The 20,220-nt window shown below is 46.7% G+C and overlaps 1 protein-coding gene across 2 annotated transcripts in view; it reads right to left on the bottom strand.

Moving 5' to 3' along the window:
- The window catches only part of dtn (transmembrane protein 132C dtn), an 87,410-nt gene extending 69,647 nt beyond the window's left edge, over window positions 1-17,763 (bottom strand). Inside the window, exons 1-4 of one of the 2 annotated variants that reach the window (XM_077655549.1) lie at window positions 17,437-17,763; window positions 7,213-7,571; window positions 5,416-5,594; window positions 2,290-2,559 (exon numbers count right to left, since the gene is read on the bottom strand). In XM_077655549.1, the coding sequence (XP_077511675.1) occupies window positions 2,290-2,559; window positions 5,416-5,594; window positions 7,213-7,571; window positions 17,437-17,476 (848 nt within the window). In that variant the 5' untranslated portion in view covers window positions 17,477-17,763. Of the gene's footprint in view, window positions 1-2,289; window positions 2,560-5,415; window positions 5,595-7,212; window positions 7,572-8,662; window positions 8,700-17,436 lie in introns of those variants that run through there. The other variant, XM_077655550.1, reaches the window with a different exon arrangement.
- Window positions 17,764-20,220: the final 2,457 nt, after the last annotated feature.

Raw genomic sequence — 20,220 nt, 5'->3', positions numbered from 1 at the left:
TTCGCTAAAACTCGTGAATTCCCTCTCCACAATCACCGACATCGCACATACGAACCAGGCAGAGTCTCAGCCTATTCGTACTGCAGGTGAGCCAAAGGGTGAACATATAAAATGTAGTCGCTCGTTTCGCTTATTCGTATTACGGAGAAGGTATAAACAAGTCATTGTCTCATCGACGTGAAGGTTTCGCTTGGCTGCCGATATATGGTGCCGGCTGGTGCGTCAGCAAAAGCATATATGCCGATCAGCACACCGACCGCTGAGTCGCCGAGGCAGCGCCTCACCGATGTCGTGCGTCACAGTTCATGGTACGTCACTAAGGTGGCTACGTCATGTTACTGTGCTGTGATGTCACCGCTATTCACTGATATGGTTCCACAGTTCTATGCCACCAACTATAACGCTAGCGATGGGAATAGATCGTGAGAAAGAGCATTTAGGGACCTTTTGGAGCTGAATTAAAATATATTTTAAGCATTTGTTGCATCCAATACTTCACCGTGGGTGACCTTACATACAGAGGAAGCCCACAACAAGCTTATTATAGCTTCAATATTTGGTGTCTCAACCCCTTTAAGACTGCTTATGAGTGAGAATGCAAAAGCCTTTCCCTGCCTTCTCTTTCTTCCTCCATTTTTCATTTTCTTTCATTTTCTGTAATTTTTGTCTTTATATTTTATACCTTTGCATTTTATTTTTTTTGTTTTATTTTTATTTTAATTTATTGTGCTTTTTCATTTTTATTTCGTTAATTTCTGGTTTTTATTTCACTACATGTATTTTGCCTAAGAACTGTCTCTTAATCTGTTTTACATTTTTGTTTTATTACCACACAACTTATGACTGACAATTCGCGTGGACAGCTTCTGTCTACAGATTCTATCCCCAACCTCCGTCAATGCCACTCATGAGCCAAGAAAGGCTTATGCCTTAAAAAAACAGAAAACATGGGGGCTTTTTCATCACATTCTTAAAGAAGAAAATGCGACAGCACTTAGACTGCCTGCTATGGTGTCTACAATGAGTGTCTTATATTTCTCTCACGATTTTCCTGCCAAAGCTGGTTGGAACCAGTTCGAGTGCACGAGTTATCGCCTTCTAGAATGTTCCAGTACATTTCATCGGATTATTATACGTGGGATTACACTAATCCAACGCAATAATCCATCCCAGGCACGTATCCTAGAAGGGGGGCCCAAGGCCCGCCTCCCCCCCCTATTTCGCGCTCGCAAAATCGAGCAGTGTTCTTGTTAGGCGCATGGGCCCTGCCCCCCCCCCCCCCCCCCCCCCCATGAGCTTCATTCTATACAACTGCCTAAAGCCCCTCCTGAAAAAATTTCTGGCTATGTGCCTGATCCACCCCAATCCAGCCACTAATTTCCACTAATCCACATCCATTTCCCGGTGGTGGTCCTAATTCCAAAATTTTGGGGGTCCTCAGATTTTCAAATCTGTCGGTGCCCTGACTGGTCCGCTGGTGGTTGTGTGGTGTTGACGATGTACCGAACCTAGCACTCGAATTCATAGATCGCACAGAGTACTACTACCACTACTGGTGCAGTGGTACAGCGGTTAAGCGATGTGCCCCTGCCCCGGCAGGTGGCTGTTTAAAACACAGCCACCCGTGGGGCTTGAGGGACCCAGGTTACTCTTCCCGAGCTTTCGTAAGGCTCATGCGCAGCACCACGGTGGCCAGGTGGCAACTGCTTTGAATTTGGCAACGGTGGACAGTTTTCTCATAATCTGGTGGGCAGGTTGTGATGATGTCGCAAGGTCACGTGACTTCTCTCGACCAATCAGAGCATTTTGCGACAGAGACGGCGGAAATTTTTTTGTGAGACTACAACTTATGTGCTATCGCATTAATACATAAGGCAAGAAAGAACACCAGCCTTGCAATCATCATGACAGCCTATATTGTATGGTAGTAGCTTTATAAGGTGTAAGCAGTGTGTCAGCATTTTGAGGGCAGACGCTACAAGCATTTACAAATCACCTAAGAAAGAGACATGACAGTTCACAACAAAGTGCCTTCTTATGAACTGCTGTGCATTCTTATTTGATGTATTTGTACTCAACCCTTACAGTGCTGTGCCCTCATAATGTCAAACCGACTAGCTCAAATGCAGCCTCTGTGTGTGAGTAGTGCTAGGTGCTTTCAAAACTATCATGCCATGCCACAGAGTGGAGCTGCCGCTTGAGTGCAGACTAGTAGTCTGACTGGTCCAGCAAGTTTATAGTGTGCTGGCAGAGGGAAGGACGCCGTGCACACTAACACCCATTACCCACCTGATGGTGAAGGAGTGGAGTGGGTAGGCAGGGTTGGGTCGCACCAGCAGTGGCACATAGACCTTGGATCGTGGGTAAACGGGGCCCTGGGGCACCAGAAGGCAGACCACACCATCGCCGCCGCTCAGCTCCTCATAACTGCCATGCGCCACCGACAGTGGAAGCCGGCCGAGTGACAGCCCCGCGCCTCCTGACGGCACTGATGGCGCCGACAGTCGCAGTGACTGGCCCTGGCACTCCTGGGAGATGCTGCTCCGCACCAGCGCATAGCTGTGTACAATGTGAAAGGATGTCAACAGCAGTAGCTTTGTGTGTAAAACTTTACAGTGTTGCTCCCTTTGGCTACCTGTCTCTTATCTTGACTGCGAGAGCAGTGCCAGCCAAAACGCCGGCACTGTCATGTGAGGCCAATGTCTCAATGAACGAGGCGGAGGAGGGAGTGAGGAGGAGTGCCACAGAGCACAACAGAGAAAGAGTTATTTTTAACGTTTCATTAGAGAAAGAGGAGAGTAAAGTCAGAGCTCAGCGACTTTAGAGCAGAGTAGCATCACGGGGCCACATGCGCAGCAGAGAAAGAAGTACTAAAGAGGGAGTGAGAGGATAAAGCGAGACGGAAGGCAGCATGTGGTTGATGCATGCGAGTGCAGTTGCAAGAGTGAGAGAAGTAGTGAGAAAGAGAAACTGACAAGGGAGCACTGCGCCCCCACGCTTCAACGCATTTCTCCTCCAGCATAGGTAGTCAGAGCATGTGTACGCTGTCTGCTCCCACTGTTTCTAACTGGCATAGGCCCTGCGGCAGCCTGGCGTGCTCAGCGTGCCGAGCAACAAGGTGTCGGTGATAGCCAGAAGTGCAAAATGCTAACTAGAGCATAAAGAAGATTCCATGGCTGATAGAGTGCAAGCAGGTGACTAGAAAGCCAAAAGAAATTAGCTGGTTTTTCTGTATGTGTCAAGGAAGCTTGACGCGCTCCTATCAAAATTTCGCTAAACCACTCAAGGCCCTACTACAGCGCATAAATCCATTAGTGCAAGCAACAATTCTCAAAGCAAATGCAATAAAAGCACCGCGCAAATCTACGGCATCCTACTGAAAACTCAATGCGCCAACCACACCACGTAGAAGTGAAAAGCGCTGATGCAAAGCTCATGCACACAGCTGCCATACCCCAGTTACACGCATGCTTCACCATCCAAAAGGAAAATCATCACCCCAAAATTGCAATCATTAACAGCCAAAGGCAAGCTAAAGGCTACAAAGTGGAAAATATTGGTTCTGGATATGCACACCTTCCGATGAGGTGTGCCAGAGTTACCTGACAAAGTCTGAGACATTGTACAGGTCTGAATTACCGGAGTGCAAAAAATCGGTTGTCGAATGAATACTTTCATTGTGTAAACAGACCATTGAAATAGCCATACGGCATAATAAACACAGAAAACGATACAAGAATGACAAACAGAGAGAGGGGTCTACCCTTAAAAAGCTCCACCCACCAACCACTTCAACCTTCCAAAAGAGTCATTTGACCAGAAGTCCACTCAGCAATGAAACAAAAGCAATGGAACGAAAGCCATGTAACAAAAAATCAACACAAAATCAAATTAAAAAATGCAAAGGAACGATGATCAATGTTCAAGCAAAATGCACAACCAATACTAATAATGCAGATTTGCCACACCACATCATATGATAGAGTGTGCATTTTTTCTGAATTTTTTACCCTGTAAAATGAACACACCCTCAAATTTACAGACAATTTTTGGGGAAAAAAAGCACTCATAAGGAAACCATGTTTCTTTCCCCCGTGAAACATTTAATGACAATATATTTTTTTACATTAACCTCTGTCTTCATTTGTCATTCTTGCATTCTTTGTTGTACCTGCGGCACTATAGTATGGCTATTTAGGTTGACAGTTTGCACAATAAAAGTGTGGTTATATGTCAGCACCTGTGTGTATGTCTCTTCTTCCATCTGTTGTCTGGCCTGCGCTGTTTTAATTATGAATAACAACCAACTTGCCCAAGTTTCCACACTTGACACATAGGCTCATTTCATTTGGATGACATTCTCAGTAGCCAGCAGGCAGTGATGTCGACAATGCTTACTCAGCGATGATCAGGTAAAGGAATTATTACTGCGACAAAAAAAACCCTCAAATCTCAATTCCAGTAAAGTAGACCACGGAAAAAAACGTACCAGCTGGGACAAGGAAGCGCATGTAAAAACAATATGCATTGTTGTCTGCCACTTTTCTTTTTTTACCTTTAGTATAGTGTTCTCTGAAATTTGCCAAACTTTGTGGCTCGTACTAATGTTTGCAGACAGACTGTCCTAAATGCCCTGCAAAGGCTCCCCTTCTGCCTGGAAGCTGTTGGCGGAAGGGGGAGTGGAGCAGGCAAAGGTGGGGGCACACTTGCATGCTGCACTGTTTTCGAGGGGCCGCTTTACTCCTATATCCTTGTCTACGGGAACTTAGAAACTGCATTTTTATGCTGCAGGTAAAAAGAAAACACAGATGGCAAAAACATGTTTCAGAACCAACCTTCAGAGCCAAGAAGAGTAACCGCTTCTTTGTACAGAGCTACCTATGCACTGTCAGCCACGACAAAGCTTCATTTTTGTGCCTTCGGTAGTTCGCACTTGCATCGCAGTGCCAGCCACAACAAGATTTAAACCATCTGTAAGCCATCGGCATAGGTTAACATACCAGAAGCCACTGAACACAATGGCAGCCAAGTGCCAGAGGAGTTGAGTCCTGCTTAGGCCAGTCTGCGGGCATTGTTCCATGCGAGGTAAACATAGAGTGTCAAAATGTATCATGAGGTGACATTTGCAACACAGCACACTGGAATGCTGTCACAGTTGCGATGTAACAGCTGAGTTTGTATTGCATGCATTTCTATGCGAGCTTGGACAGAACTGGCTCACAAAAACGTAGGAGCTGAGAGAATGTAGCATCTGCACGAACGTTAACAGTGGTGCTCGACTGACTTCCCACCAAACATGAGTTTTTAAGCAGATTTTTCAGGCCAACAACTGAAATTCCCTGAAGCCCTTAAGTGATGCCAGGTGAGGTGTGTGCCCCAGCGTGGTGGATGGTGTGTGAGCGGACAGGTGCTGACCGGAGGGAGATGGTGGGCCGATGCGCCTTATGTGCTGTGGCCCAGAGTGGAGGCCACCATGCCGCCGGCAAGGTGAGCTCTGCCAGGCAGGCTCCGTCCCGGTTGGGCTGACACACGCTCACCAGCTGCTCAGGACCGAGCTGGGCGTACAATGCCACACATACCGATGGTCCGCCCACCTGCGCACAAAGTCACCACAGCTGACTGCATGCCCAAACCAAGGTGCCTGAAATTCATGCTGCGTATACAAAGTTCAGCAACTGTTGACTGAACAGCTGTGTGGAACAAGTACTACACTGGTTTGACAGTTTCAAAGAATACAGCCTTCGTCAAAGGTGTGCGCACCGCTTTGCTGGCGACCAAGAGCAGTATAGCAAAAAGACCTTTGTTCCTTGATTCCATTCAGTTTCTATCCTCCAATGCACTGACTGCCCTCTCCTGGTGAAGTGAAGCCTTGGCTTTTTTTCAGCTGGTGATTAAGAGTAATTAAGAGAATCAGAATGAAACAAAAGTGGAGCAGGTATGTTAAATTGCTCAGCTATCAGATACACTTCAATTTGTGATGTTCTCCACTGAGATAAAGACAAGGCCCCTTATAGCCTAGACGCTCTCCAGTATCAGCAGCAAACAAACACTGTCAAAAGTGACACTGCATGGCTGCACACCTCCTTCAGTCCGAAGCAAAGTGTGTTATTGTGACACCCTGCAGCACCCCAACAACATCCACACGATGTGCATGTGCAAGGTGTACAATTTATCTGTGGAAGGCGCAGGGTATAGCATCTGGGCTGCTTGCAGAAAATGGTCCAGCAAAGAGCCGTACAATGACTTCCCATTTCTTTTCCCCACCAGAAAATAACCCATTCCATTTCTTTCGCACAATGCGATGCCCAACTCTCCAAGCAATTTTAACGGCGCACATACCACCTTACTTTGCTGCGCTGAACGAGCCAAGGCCTATTAACAAAGGTTATGTGATCACCTTACTACCGTGCTCTGTCAACAGCAAGAATGGGTTACCAGCTGCATACCCTAACTACCAGCTACAAGGGCTTCTCAGGGCTCTGCATGCTCAGCTTCAGCTCACAATGAAGTGCACATGCCCATGAGTGTGTGTGTGTGCTGGCACACTATATGTCCACATCTGAAGTGATATTCAACTATCGGCAAATATTTCTGTTTCCATAATTTGACTCCTCTTAGGCTGGCAGATGGTGGGTACATACCAACTTGCCAACCTCTTGGGTTTCTAGAATCAATGATCACACACAGAAACAAACACATAGCTACATACAACACGGCAGGAACCAAAACAAGATTTTTTTTTATTTCATACAAACTTCTATATGCTGGAGCTGAGTAACATTACACAAATCCACACAAGGCTTTAAAACTTTGGTTTTACGGTTGCATGAGGTTTAACGTCCCAGAGCGACTCAAGCTACAAGGGATGCAGTCCCGAAGGGCTCCGGATAATTTTGACCACCTGGGGTTCTTTTAACATCGCACAGTACACATTGCAGAGTACTTACATCGCACAGTACATGGGCCACTAACATTTCGCCTCCATCGAAATGCAACCGCCACAGCCGGGATCAAACTTGCGTCTTTCAGGTCAGCAGCTGAGTGCCATAACCACTGAGCCACCGCAGTGGCTTGGCTTCAAATCTGTGTGCCACTTGTTAACCCCAGAACCAAATTTTTGTGTCCTGAAATTTTTTTGCCGTGCCAAAAAAATCTGGCACACCAGTGGCCTTCGGGGCAAGATATGTGCCATGCCCATCCCTATGCACCCACCTCGGAGCCCGTGTGGAAGAGGATGCGCAGCGTGGGCTGATCCCTGCGTGGTGCAGGTGTTACGAGGTGGGCCGTCACGTCACCCATGGGCTCTGGTACGTCCGACGCGGTGGCGCTCTGGTTTCCCGCCGCCGCTGCCGCCAGGGGGCTGGCGGCGTACACCGTCTGGCGCACCGAAAAGGGCCCAAATTGGGCCACCACAGTGATCCGGCTGGAGAAGGTGAGTGCAAAGCGCCTTGACGGTTCAGCCCCCGGGACCTCCACACCACTCGGCTCATCTGGTGAGCTCAAGAAGAATGCCCCAGTTGCGTCCCCAGGGTCGAGCACCACGTCGATGCTCACCGCCCACAGGCGTTGCACTGTGCCGTGAAGGAAGGTGCAAGAAAAAGGGGTTTGGTGAGCGACACACTGCCAACTATGTGAACTCAGAATCCAGGCAGAAGCAAAAAAAAAGGAAACACGTTTAGGCGACTCAGCGTGGAAATCCTCAAATTGGTGGCACTCTCGTCACTCACCACTGCATGGTCAACCACCAACATCTACTGAATGTCTCAAACGATGCACTCTGTGGACGTTTGGTAGATCCAATGCTTTAAGTGCACTAAAAAATGTCCATGATGTAGAAAGGACGAGATGCTTCTGGACATTTAGGATGCTTGGTGGAGGTTTGAGAAAGTTTTCCTAAGTGTCCATGACGCAACTATATATACAACCAACATGCATATAACATTTGTGGTACATGAAATAGTATTTATTTGTGAGCATGCACACAATAATTGAGAATCAAGAAATAGTCTATACACAACAAAGGAGATATGTGTTCTTTTACACCCACATAACTTAGATAACCTTCGCTAATTCTTACACCAGTCAAGAGCAGTACCCATATGTGGCGGTGGGAACTCTACCGGCCTAGTGAGGTATGAATTATGTGGTTATTTACTCATTTGTGTCCAGTACGGTACAAACAGGTTCAGCTGCAGTGTTCTGTTAATGCCGCATTTACTAATCAGACACCAAATACAAGCTCAAGTAGCAGTCAGTTTTGCATGTAACTACCACTTCCTCTTTGAACACCTAGATTAACACAATGTGACCAGTTATCAATTCTTGCATGGATGTATGAGGCAATAACAAACCTCTCCCGGGTGCGAACGAGACGTAAAAGTGGTGTTTGCGATGGGCAAAACCAACCACTTTCGCTTCTGAACCAGTTTTGCGTAACCACTCCCTTGCCGCCTATATTCTCCTGACTGGAGACACCTTGCTTCGCCTCGCAGCCATTCTTCTTCCTATTATAGCCCCCTTGGTTATGCAGCATCTTTTGCCGATCGGATCAGATGCATGTGTGCTGATGATGTCGGCCGGGAGCAGTCTATTCATATGATGCTTACAGACAGGTTGCAGAAATTTGAAAGACAGCCATACTGCTAAGAAAAAGCTCCTTCACCATGGTAGTGTAGTGGCATAGCGTGTCCTGCAGGCAGAAGTCGGGTACACCAGTGGAGACTTCAAGCTGTGCGCCCTGCATACACGTGGCAGGCAGCAGCTTGGCACACCTGTGCTTCACCTGTCGTCGTGGCTGACATATGTAGCTGAGGCATGCTTCATCCTTTTACCATTTTACATGGTAGCAGTGTACAAGAAAGATGCATGACATTCCCCTGATTACACAAGTCCCCAACCTGACTTCCGCCCCTTAAACCAGTTGAGCCGCCATGGTGAAGGAGTTATCATTGTGCAAGGTAGCTGACCTCAAGATCTCTCCAACATGGCCATAGGTCTGACAAAGGTGTAAAAACTAACAGATCAGTTCTGACATAGTTAACACAGTGCACAGGAGAGCAAAACGGCTCTTTAATAGATAAAACAGAGAATTTAGCCAGCGAGTGAAATCGAGAGGAGCGTTAGGGAGAAAGCTTTAGAGAGAGAAAGACACTAACAGAAGGGTGCAGAACATAGCTGAAAAAAAAAAAAGCCCGAAAAAAGAGAGGATAAATGAACTGGGGTGATTACATTTCAAGGGAAGCACAAAAGATTTCAAAGATTGTCCATAAGTCCAATGTCTAGCACAGAGGCAAACGAAAGGTTCAATGCAGTACTGCTGTGAAGAGCAGAGCCAGGGAGTTTAAGAGATACTGACGACAAAGTAAAGCTTGCCGGTATCAATAGTTTACCGCGTTCTAATCACAAGGATGTTACTTTAACTGAAAACAGAGATTTTGTAAGCAAGGAAAGGTCACAAATGAAAAAATTCGAGGGGAAAATTATGCTCCGCATTGAGGGTATGACGCGATAGCGTTAATGGGCTAATGTCCAGACATATGTGGAATTGGTCATTCTCTACGTTACATTCACAGATTGCTAGGAGTTCTCATACCACTCCTGGAGCAGTGGTGCAAGTGATGAAGTGATGTGCCACAGCCCTGCAATGGCAGGTGCTCCCAGCGGTGGGGCTTGTGCGACCCAGGTTCCCGGGCAACCTTACATGACCAACTTCCACCTGCCACGGTGGTCAGCTTGCTCACAATCCAGTGGGTTGTGATGACGCCACAAGGTCACGTGACCTCTGGGGTCCACCAAAGTTGTTTCTCTGGGGATTTTTCGATCACAACGCCTATGATGCCGACACTGGATTTTCTGCAGAACGGGAGCCTTAAAGCTATCGCATTATTACAATTGTTGCTATCGCAGACCGATTTTGCAGGTAAATTACGTATGTCTACACAGTTTTTTCCGTGCGGATCCCAAAGGATGGGCTAATCTCCATTCACTTCAAGGCTGTGACCAGAGAGTCCTTTACAGTGTAGATGCAATGAGTTTAAATCGAGTGGTGGGAAAATTTTTAAACTCATCTTTCTCAGCAATAAATGAATCATTTTCTGCCGGCCAAACGTCAATATAACCAGAAAGGGCCACAGAATGAGTGTTTACTAAATTTCACAATTGAATGGAGTTCACCTCAGTGCCCTCTTAAGCAGTTCACTGTTAGTAACATTGGTGCAAGAATGTCCGCTCACCTATATAAACTGGGCATTGCAACAAAATGAGCGGCACAGTTTCAAAACAGCCACAGTAGTCGCAGTGTGGACTGATGGATTGCCCCAAGTGGTACCTGGACCTACTGGTGAATGCAGCATTCAGACTAAGTCAATGCTGCTAGAGGGAGCCCAGGCAGTGAGAAAGTCTTGATTTCTGGAGCGGATAAATCGAATGCACAGAAATGTAATAATATACTGATAATTAAGGCCCAAAGGTAATTTATTCATAAGGATATATCTTTGCCATTAGTGATGCACCCGATTTTGTGAAGAAAGTTTTTCAACTCCAGTACTGAAGACCTCTGCAGGGTGCTCTGTCAGCTTTTTCATTCCTCAGATCTACTAGAATGTTTAACATGGTGGCTTACAATGCTGGTCAAGTGATGTAAGTGCTCGATGGATCGGGAGACTGGCTAATGATTTGTTCTAAACGATACAAACAGGCTTTGTACAGTTGCTTTACAGTCCGCACAGATGACTTATCGCTCTGCTGGAGAGTTGCAGCCACTACACTGTCCGCCTCTCCCCTTTCGACCATGTTGGCATAGATTTATACGGTCCTCTGCCGTACACCACTGCTGGCAACCACTGGGTCATTGTTGCCATTAATCACCTGTCACGGTATGCAGAAACTGCCGCGCTCCCGGCTGCTACACCTCGTGAAGTGGTGTCCTTCATTTTGCAGCGCTTTTTTCTTCGCCACGGTTCTCCTCGTGAACTCCTCAGTGACAGAGGACGTGTCTTCTTGTCTGACGTCATTAAAACTCTACTCACCGAGTGCAATATAATTCATCAGACTTGTACAGCCTACCATCCGCAAACCAAAGGTCTAACTAAACGATTTAATCGCACTCTGCTGGCTATGTACGTTGCTGCCAACCACACGAACTGGGACCTCGCTTTACCCTATATTAAGTACGCCTACTACACTGCTATCCAGCCCACAACCAATTTCTCCCCATTTTTCTGCTCTACAGCCAGCATCCATCCTATTGACACAGTTCTCCCATACCCCCTGCCTCATCTGAGTGTACAACTGTTTCTGCAGCTGCCCAGCACGCAGGAGACTGCCACCAGATTGCATGGTCACTCACGGCAGACACTCAGGGGCACCAAAAACACCGCCATGACAAAGGTCAGCTTGATCCGGATTTCCCGCCTGGTTCACTCGTCTGGCTGTGAATCTTTTCCACTGCTCCTGGCCTCTCAAAGACACTACTTTCGAGATACCATGGCCTTTACCATGTCCTAGAGCGCACATCCTCAGCTAACTACATTATTGGGCCCCTCGCATCGTCTTCCGATATCCACCGACGTGGTCACGAGACTGTGCATGTCCAACCACTCAAGCCGTACTACGACCCCGTTGTGTTGTTGGCACCATTGTCAGCATCATTGTTGGCGCCGTTAGAAAAGCAGCCATCCTGGCTGCTTTTCTCCCCGGGGCCATTGTAAAGAAGAAGAAGAAGGGCATTGGCCGCACTGCCATCGCTCAGAGCGAGAGCCTGCTGACCTGGCCAGACCAGAGACTCTGCTGCCGCCGTTGTTTCACCGCCGCCTGAGCGCTGACCTAAGCCCCCGTTACAAAAAATATGCTTCAGGAATATAAGACTGCTTTTTTGATACTGTGCAGCTCTGCCATTAAGGGGATACTGCTCATTGAAGTTGGCAGATATTTGGCCTACAAAGAGCCAATAGAAACCACAAGTGAAACTCTCCATTAGAAAGGAAAGCGTTCTGCGAAGATTTGGGTGTCTTGTGAGCACTTTTTGGCTTTGTAGCTCGGAGCAGCTAGAAGTATTGTAGCCAGTGGCATGCGGTTCTTTGCACCGATTGCTGGTATTAATAGCTTGATTTGAAGAGGCAAGAGCGCCCATGGAGGGAATCACAAAAGGCAGAATTTGCAGTGGCTGGACAGGAATAATAACCAATCACTGCACAGCTTGGCCAAAGCCAAAGTGGCTGCAGACTGTGTCACAGCAATGGAAGCCTCTTGGCTTGAACTCCATGATGTGGATGAATGCACTTTGCCCCATGAAGGCTGAGCCCATCAAGGGACAGACAACTAGATTCCACTACAGTTCCTGAGCAAGAGGACCCTTTTGGATATCCAAGACTCCAAGAGAACTGTAGCATGCAGCTTCCAGTCTCTTCTTGTTGTAAGCGATGCTCGTTGGAAAACCAGCAGAGAACAATGCACAGAACCTTCAACACAATGATTGTGGAAGTGCAGTTGCTGCCCACCTTGATCCTGCCATGCACTTTAACAACATTTGAACTTGTACTCGAGATTTTGTGTGAATGCAGTTTACAATATGCAATTAATATATATAGAGCACAGAATATGTGTAATCTACCATTTACAGGCTGCCTATGCTGTGTATATGAGGTATACTTCAGATGTATGCACTTATTATGTCAAGTTTATAGTCGACAGAATATCTTAAAGGTGTACAGGCATCTAATTTTCGGGTGTCTTTTACTTCTTTGCAATGATGTGTAAGGAATTAGTTGGTTTAAGGTTAACAGGGTTTAACATCCCAAAGGGGCTCAAGCTATGAGGGAGTCACCATAGCGGAGGGTTCTTTAACGCGCAATGACATCGCACGGTACAAAGGTCCCTAGCATTCGCCTCCATCAAAATGCAACCACTGCAGCAGGATCGAACCCTCACCATTCCGGACAGCAGCCAAGCACTATAACCAGCGAGCCACCACAGCAGTTGCGTAAACCATCAGTATACACATGGATTACCATATGGTGTTCACCTATGAGCGCTAAATAGTTTATAATTGAATTTCTCTGTCATGCTGTTTTGGTTTCAACAGCCAAACGATGGCTGTGATGTCAAAGTTGCGTATAGGCTATGTTAGGCATGAAAAAACTGTGTTATAATTGCCACTTCGTCATATTAACACATTACACCGCTAAGGCCAGCCTGCCTCCAGAGCTGGAATGACAGTAAATGAAAAAGCAGCGATTGTATTGCCGTTTTCCATGCCTCGAGTGACCTATACGGAACTTTGCTGTCAAAGAGCTGTTGAAACAGAAACCGAAACAGCATGAGAGAAAAATTCAATTATAAATTATTTAGTGATCGAAGGCAAATACCCTGTGGTGACCCATGCATAGTAATGTCTTCCCCATTATTGCAAAGAATAAAACATGCCACCAAAACTAGGTGTCCATACTCCTTTAAATCATGCCATCACCATCTGTGATGTTGTCCTTTCTGTCTTCATCGGCTTGCCATCACGTAATAACATTATATATACATTACATACGGAGTGGAAGTCACATGTGCCAGCTGAAAAATTTATAATGCAATTTTTTTTCTCTCTTGCTCTGTTTCAGTTACAATGGCCACCATTTGGCCATTGAAACTGAAATAGAAAGAACATAATTAAGGGAAAAAAAATTCAGGTACAAATTATTTACCATTTGTTGGCTCAATCCAAGTGGCTACCAATGTTTTTTAGTGTAAGGTGCATCATTCCAAACAAAGAACACACAACTAAAATTTGGTGTCTTTATTCCTTTAGAAAGGCATCACACCAAGAAATAGATAAGTGAATTGGAAGCACCCAATGAACGCTTACAGTGTACTAGATGAAGAGATGCATGGAAGACTCGATCATTCTTCCTTTTTCGTTGGTGAGTGATACCTAAGGTCTGTTTCAAATGATTCAAAAAAGAGTTTCAAAAGCCCTACTGCAACCAACTGAACACAACAGGGAATCAAATCATGTTTCTCAAGCACCCTTTTCTCATTGGCAGGGATCACAGAACCTTACACAACTCAGTGCCATGAGGACAACATTCCAAGCAGAACCCAGCAGAGACGAGCTCAGTGCTGTTTGTGTAGAGGTCTCGCACACTTAACCATCACTGTCCCTCAACTATAACTGCACAAACGCAGCAAAACATTGTGCTGTCTGTCCTTGTACTGCACTCTGCGCTGTCTGCTGGCACTTTTCCAAAGGAGCAGGCGCTGACCTCTCCATAAAGCAAAGAAAAAAAGTTCCTTCTGGCTCACATGAATATTATCTAGGTCACACAAAAGCGAGTGAACAAGACAAAACAAGTTGAACAAACCGCACAAACTGGAAACCAGCAGCAGGTTACACTGCTGGTTCATCAGTCATCATCTTGGTTAATCAATAAAGGTTAACCTGGCTACGTACGAAAAAAATCAGCATGAAATAATGTCAGTGAACGCCGACTGTGTGATCGCACAAGTCCAGTTTTTTTTAAGATCTGCTACAGTGGCCCACAAAACACCTTCACTATGGCATTAAGACAAGCTAACTCAATGTAATTAATTACTACTGATAATCTGCAACATGCTGATTCAATTCAAAATTGCGTAGGTGGCTTGCGTCAGCGAGCTGCTGCTAAAAAATCTACCTGACCTTTAATCTGCATGCTCTCGCTATATAAGTGTGAATGGCTGATACTTCAAAAAATGCATGGTGCACTTGAAGTACACAACTGAGAAGCCTTTATGAAACTAAACGCACAAATCATTTTTGATGAGCACGGCTAGCTGTGTAGTCATTGCTAAATTTCGGCGCAATGACCTTCTAAGTGCAAGAAACTGCAATATGCACAGCATAAAAAAGCAGCGACACAATGAAAGAAAGGATAGGCAGATGTAACCTATTCCAAAGGCACTAAAGAAAAGTTAAGTGATCCTAAAACACTCTACAGCACCATTTCCCATGATACAGCAAATGATGCCCCATGGTTTTCCCAGTCATTAATTGGAATCACTACACTTAGGATGATATTCATATATCACCCGTTTGATATATATATACACTAGTGTGCACAGCTACATGAAGCTTCTTTTTATAGATGAATTATAAACCAAGAACTATTACTGAAACACTTATAGCTGTATAGCTTTCCTTTACCTTATGGCTGCGCTTGGGTGGATGGCAATGAGTAACTACTCACTTATTACAAATCTACTCCACCTTGGGGGATTCCCCTAAACATTTGACCAACACTGTTCCCACTTTGAGTTATTGATCAATTCGCTCTCACCATAAGCTTGGCGTCCCAGTTAGCTCAGTTGGTAGAGCGACTGCTCCGGTGTAGTGATGGTCCCAGGTTCGAACCCCAGACCAGGACGAATTTTTCTTTAAGTGCAAAGAGTCTGTGGAAGCTGCATAGCCTTCCTTTGTAGCCGTATGGCTGCACTTTGGTGGATGTCAATGAGTAATTGCACCCTTATTGCAATTTTACTCCACCTTGGGGGATTCCACTAAACATTTGACCATGCATGCTTACATAAGTTGCAACGAATATAAGCAAAAAAGAATGTCAGGCAATCCCGAGGAATGTGCACGCATGGCTTGGTTATCTTGCAAACATGCTGATGAAGATATATCACACAGGTTCGACCTTAGAGTTGATACACTTTCACACAACTTTTGATGACATAAGGCTGAGCTTTGTACCAAGCAGCCCGAAGGACAATTTCTTCAAAATTCCCGAGTCTGGTCACAATGCATGTAAACATTTGTTTACTGCAGAAAACAGCAAGCAATATGATATGATAGCAATATGATATGATATAAGATAAATACAAACCCATTACCTTATAAATTTTACATAAATTAACCCTGCCATATCAAACAGAAGTGCTTGTGTCTGCCACTTCTACAGCGCATTCATGTCAAGGGAGAAGCATTTTACAAAAACTGGACAACTAAATTAATACTGAACTTTGAGAAAGGCTGAAAAACATTGTTACTTCATTTTCCAAACAAACCAAACGATATGACGATTGTGTTTATTGCAGTCACTTCAAGTTAATGTGAGGACAAATGAGCACTTATCTTCGCTGGTGTCGACAAAAGTGGCAATTTTAACAAGCGAGGACACGTACGCGTGTGTCGCAATTTATAAAGAATATTAAGATATACTAGCTGGCGCTGCACTCAACTACTTTTCCCACATATAGATGGTAACGGGGAGTTTGATGCCACTTAACCTACATTGACCGCTCCACCGGAAGAGAGACTTGGCACGCGTGTTCACAATTCCTCTTTCGAGCAACACGACTCGACGCGGAGCATCATGCATGCACCGATGGGATGAATACCGCGATTTCGGGGCGGCCGACGCATGTACCGCATCGCCTGCCGCCCACAAAGGACAGCTGCTCCAAATTGCTCGAGTCAGGGACAAGCGCTGACGCCGAGCTGCCCGCGCGCCGCAATAAACCCATAAATCCTTCCGGCGGCGAGCGAAGCCCGCAAGTGCGCTCCGCCACTATACGCGCGCACCCTCCCCCACCCCACGCTTCCTTTAAAAATGGCCACCCTATTTTTGGGAGCCCGAAGAAGGGAAAAAGCCGCACCAATCTGACAGCTAGGACCGGCAGCTAGCGACGCCGGGTTGCGGCATGTGTCACCTACCGCGCCCAACCCGAGGGACGGTAGTATGTTAGCACAACGCGGCTGTTAGCGCTCGCCGCCGCAACACGCGGGATTCGAGGGCCCGAGAGCCGGAGCTGTCAACGTTACGGATGCAACCGACTCCCGTCGCGAACAGCGAGTAATACGCAAACATCGGTAGACCTAACACGCTTCAGGCAGCAGCAAGCGTGATTATTGTATCGTGAACGCCGACCGACTCGCATAAAGCGCGCCGGGCGGGCCGCAGCAATGGAAGGCGCATGCAGGCGCGCGGTCAAAGCACATGTCAAAAGCAAAACGTATCTCAAGAACGGCAAGTCGCGATCGAAGGCGATCGTCTCGCACGCGTACCGATCGACGCGTGCATATAGAATTAGGGAGCTCGATCGCGAGAAATTCGGCGAATTATCCTTGAACGCTATGAGCAGCTCGCGGCGAAGTTAGCCCGAACGACATGCCAGTCACGTCGGTGGAGCGAAAACATTGGCACCTGCCGCGCCTTCGTCGGCTCTACCGCTGCCGCTTACACAAAGGGTACAACTGGATCCCTGTACCCAGGCCGTTGTCGCTGTTGTTCGCGGCATTCGCTCGCGGTCTTCCCAGTGTTTCTGCGGAGCGAGGCTACGACGCTTCCAGTGCGCGCGCGAGGAACGCCCATGCAAACAACCCGTTCGCTGTCTCGGAACGCGCAAAGCAAAACCGCACCTCGCGCGCGTCGAAGGGAGGGAAACGTGCAGCTTTCAGTCTTCACTCACCGGTACAGAATATCCACACCAGGAATTTCCACTGTTTCATGTCTAAAGGTTCCGGTCACGAGCAGCTTCGCTAAAGGGCCATCGCTAGCGGTAAGAGAAATAAAAAAAAAGGTCCCTATATCGACTGGACGTCCGCCATCGTGCGCAGACGAGCGTCTGCATCGGCTTTCCCACAATGCACCCGAGCATCCAGCAGCATCCTTCGGCGAGCGCTGCTTTCCCGCTGCTGCCTTTCCGGCCTATCCTACTCAAACCGCTCAAACTCAAAACGCAGCTCAGCAGCGTGCTCCACTACGATGCCCCTTACGACAAGGCAAACACGAGGGCTAGTTTTCATGTTCGCCGCTGTGCGCCAGCTTTCGTATACTTAGCGCTGCTAGTCAACCAAAAGGGTACATTGGTTGATGCGCAGCGCCAAACGCTAGTGACGTTGCATGCGGCGGACGAACCAGGAGTTAAGCGTGGTTGTGGCGCTGCGGCACGCGGTTGAGAAGTGACGCGCGCAGGGCTAGCGCTGTCGTCACTTGCTCGTCCGCTTGCGGGTGGTGCTTCTTTTGATCAGAGCGCGCTGTTCTGATTTCGCATCGATCAATCCGACAACGCTCGGGCGCTACCGCGATCTTCTTCCAAAAATGAACGCTTTCTTGCGATACTGTCGCCCTCCAACGGCATTGCAATGAACGAATTCATCGTGGACCGTGCCACAAGCAAGTCAAGGTGACATCATAATGCGCGTAAAATAATACAAAAATCAACAAATGGACAAAAATTTATAATAGTAGGGTTCGTGCTTCAAAAACAGAGTATCAATTTGTAATTTTTTTGCTTTCAGATTCGGTTCTTGTTTTGGTCAAGCCTTTGGGTTCAGTTCCGGTTCGGCTCTGGAGCGACATTCTGCGCAGTCTCCAACCCGTCCAAACTAAGGTGTTCAAATAGTTTCGGGGCTCAATAAATACGAATGTAGAGGGATTTTCTATTCCACTATGTTAATGCCTTGTTTCGTTCTCTGTGTGATGTTAGTATGCAAACTAAAAATGAGCTGTTGCAACACGGCTCACTTGAATGTCCGCACAAGCGAGCGCCATAATTAGTTCGAAGAAACTGAAAAAAAAAAAAAATCAGCTTGACTTGCTACGCTTCTAATCTATTTCAAGTCAGAACGACATTTATCGCATATTTTTCAGTTTAGTTGCATCGTACGGACTTACATCGTGTAAAAGCAGCTTTCAATGAAACCGGCAGGGCATCAGATGTGTACCTGACAATTAATTATATGGCTGGGATGAGAATTAGACACTGGAAGTGCAATGAACAAAAGAATGTGACACGCGCAAGGGCGATTTTTTATATTTTAATGCATTGTCCAAAAACCAAACTAAGAACTTCTCGCACCGGAAAGATGCCGATTTAATTGGCTCGCCGAAGCTTGGCAAGTGCGCGGGGTAAAGTGAACTATAGAGTTCAATAGTACGGCGGACGTGAGGAGCCAGGCGCATTGGCATCAACTCGGTCCCCTACTCCGGACCGGCCATCTAGGTCAACCAGACGTCAAGAGAGCCACTGCTGTTCGGCCCGAGAGGCCGGCGGTTCGTTGGGCCTGCATGGTTGACCGAGCGCTCACATACCGGGTGTTTCAGCGAACATTTTCAAAAATTTTCGACAAAAGGCTTTTTGCGTTAAAAACATGGCTTTTGCGGCATAGTATTGCCAGTGTTGGCGGACACCAGAGAACCGGTGACTCGTCTTAAGTAGTCATTTTTAATGATTAGCTTTTTAACTAGTAGATTTAGGCGCCTAGTTGCATTTCGAGACTTGTAGCCGGTTGTCAGTAATAGCCATATCGGTTTTTAGAATGTCGAAAACGCGATTACCCTTGGCGCTGTGGCTCGACAAAATTTGACTTTTTCGAGCTACTTACGTGCACTGGAGCGGTTGCTTTGCCTGCATGCTTTCGAAAGCGCATATATTTCCGCACGATGTAGCCAAATTTTGTCGAGCCACAGCGGCGAGGGTAATCGCATTTTCGAAATTCTAAAAACTGATATGGGCATTACTAACTACCGGAACAAATCTCTAGTTGCGACTATTGGCGCCTAACTGTACTAGTTAAAAAGTTAATTAAAAGTTAGTTAACCAACTTACTGCTTAAGACGATTCACCGGTTTTCTGGTGTCCGCCAACACTGGCAATACTATGCAGCAAAAGCCATATTTTTACCCCAAAAACCTATAGTGGAAAAATTTTGAAAGTGTTCACTGAAACACCCGTATATCTCGAACAGCTCGCAGCCGGCGCGCTGGCGCTGATTAGCCGCCAATTAGTGACGCGATATTTTAAAGACAGTGTGTGTGATCGCGCAGAAAATCTTAAATATCCAGTGGGAACCTGCTTACGTCGTCCTAATTCTAAAACCGAAGTTCCCTCAGGAAGAAACGTGTTCAGAAGGAAATGCAAATAGCACGAGAACTTATTATTAGTGATTTTCGTATTCGGAAATTTGGAGCCTGGCTAGCGTGCACGGGAGAAGAAGAAACGCAGATAGCCAAGATTTCCGAATTTCAAGCGACGAAAATCATTCACGTTGCTCGTGTCTCCGGGCGTCCAGACAATACCACATAGACTAGCTAGTTATCTAGGTGGTATTGGTCCAGAGGGGTCCTCCGGAGATTCCTCGCCGCGCTCCCCTTCCCTGCTTGCAGCGCAGAACCGGTTCGACCGGTTCATGCAGGCGGGATGGCAGCTGCGGCAGTGCCCTCGGCGCCCGGATGGAGATCACTGCTGGTC

The sequence above is a fragment of the Amblyomma americanum genome, chromosome 2, assembly GCF_052857255.1.
Source record: "Amblyomma americanum isolate KBUSLIRL-KWMA chromosome 2, ASM5285725v1, whole genome shotgun sequence".
In the NCBI taxonomy this organism is placed as follows: domain Eukaryota; kingdom Metazoa; phylum Arthropoda; class Arachnida; order Ixodida; family Ixodidae; genus Amblyomma; species Amblyomma americanum.
This window is presented reverse-complemented; position numbering and strand designations above follow the sequence as displayed.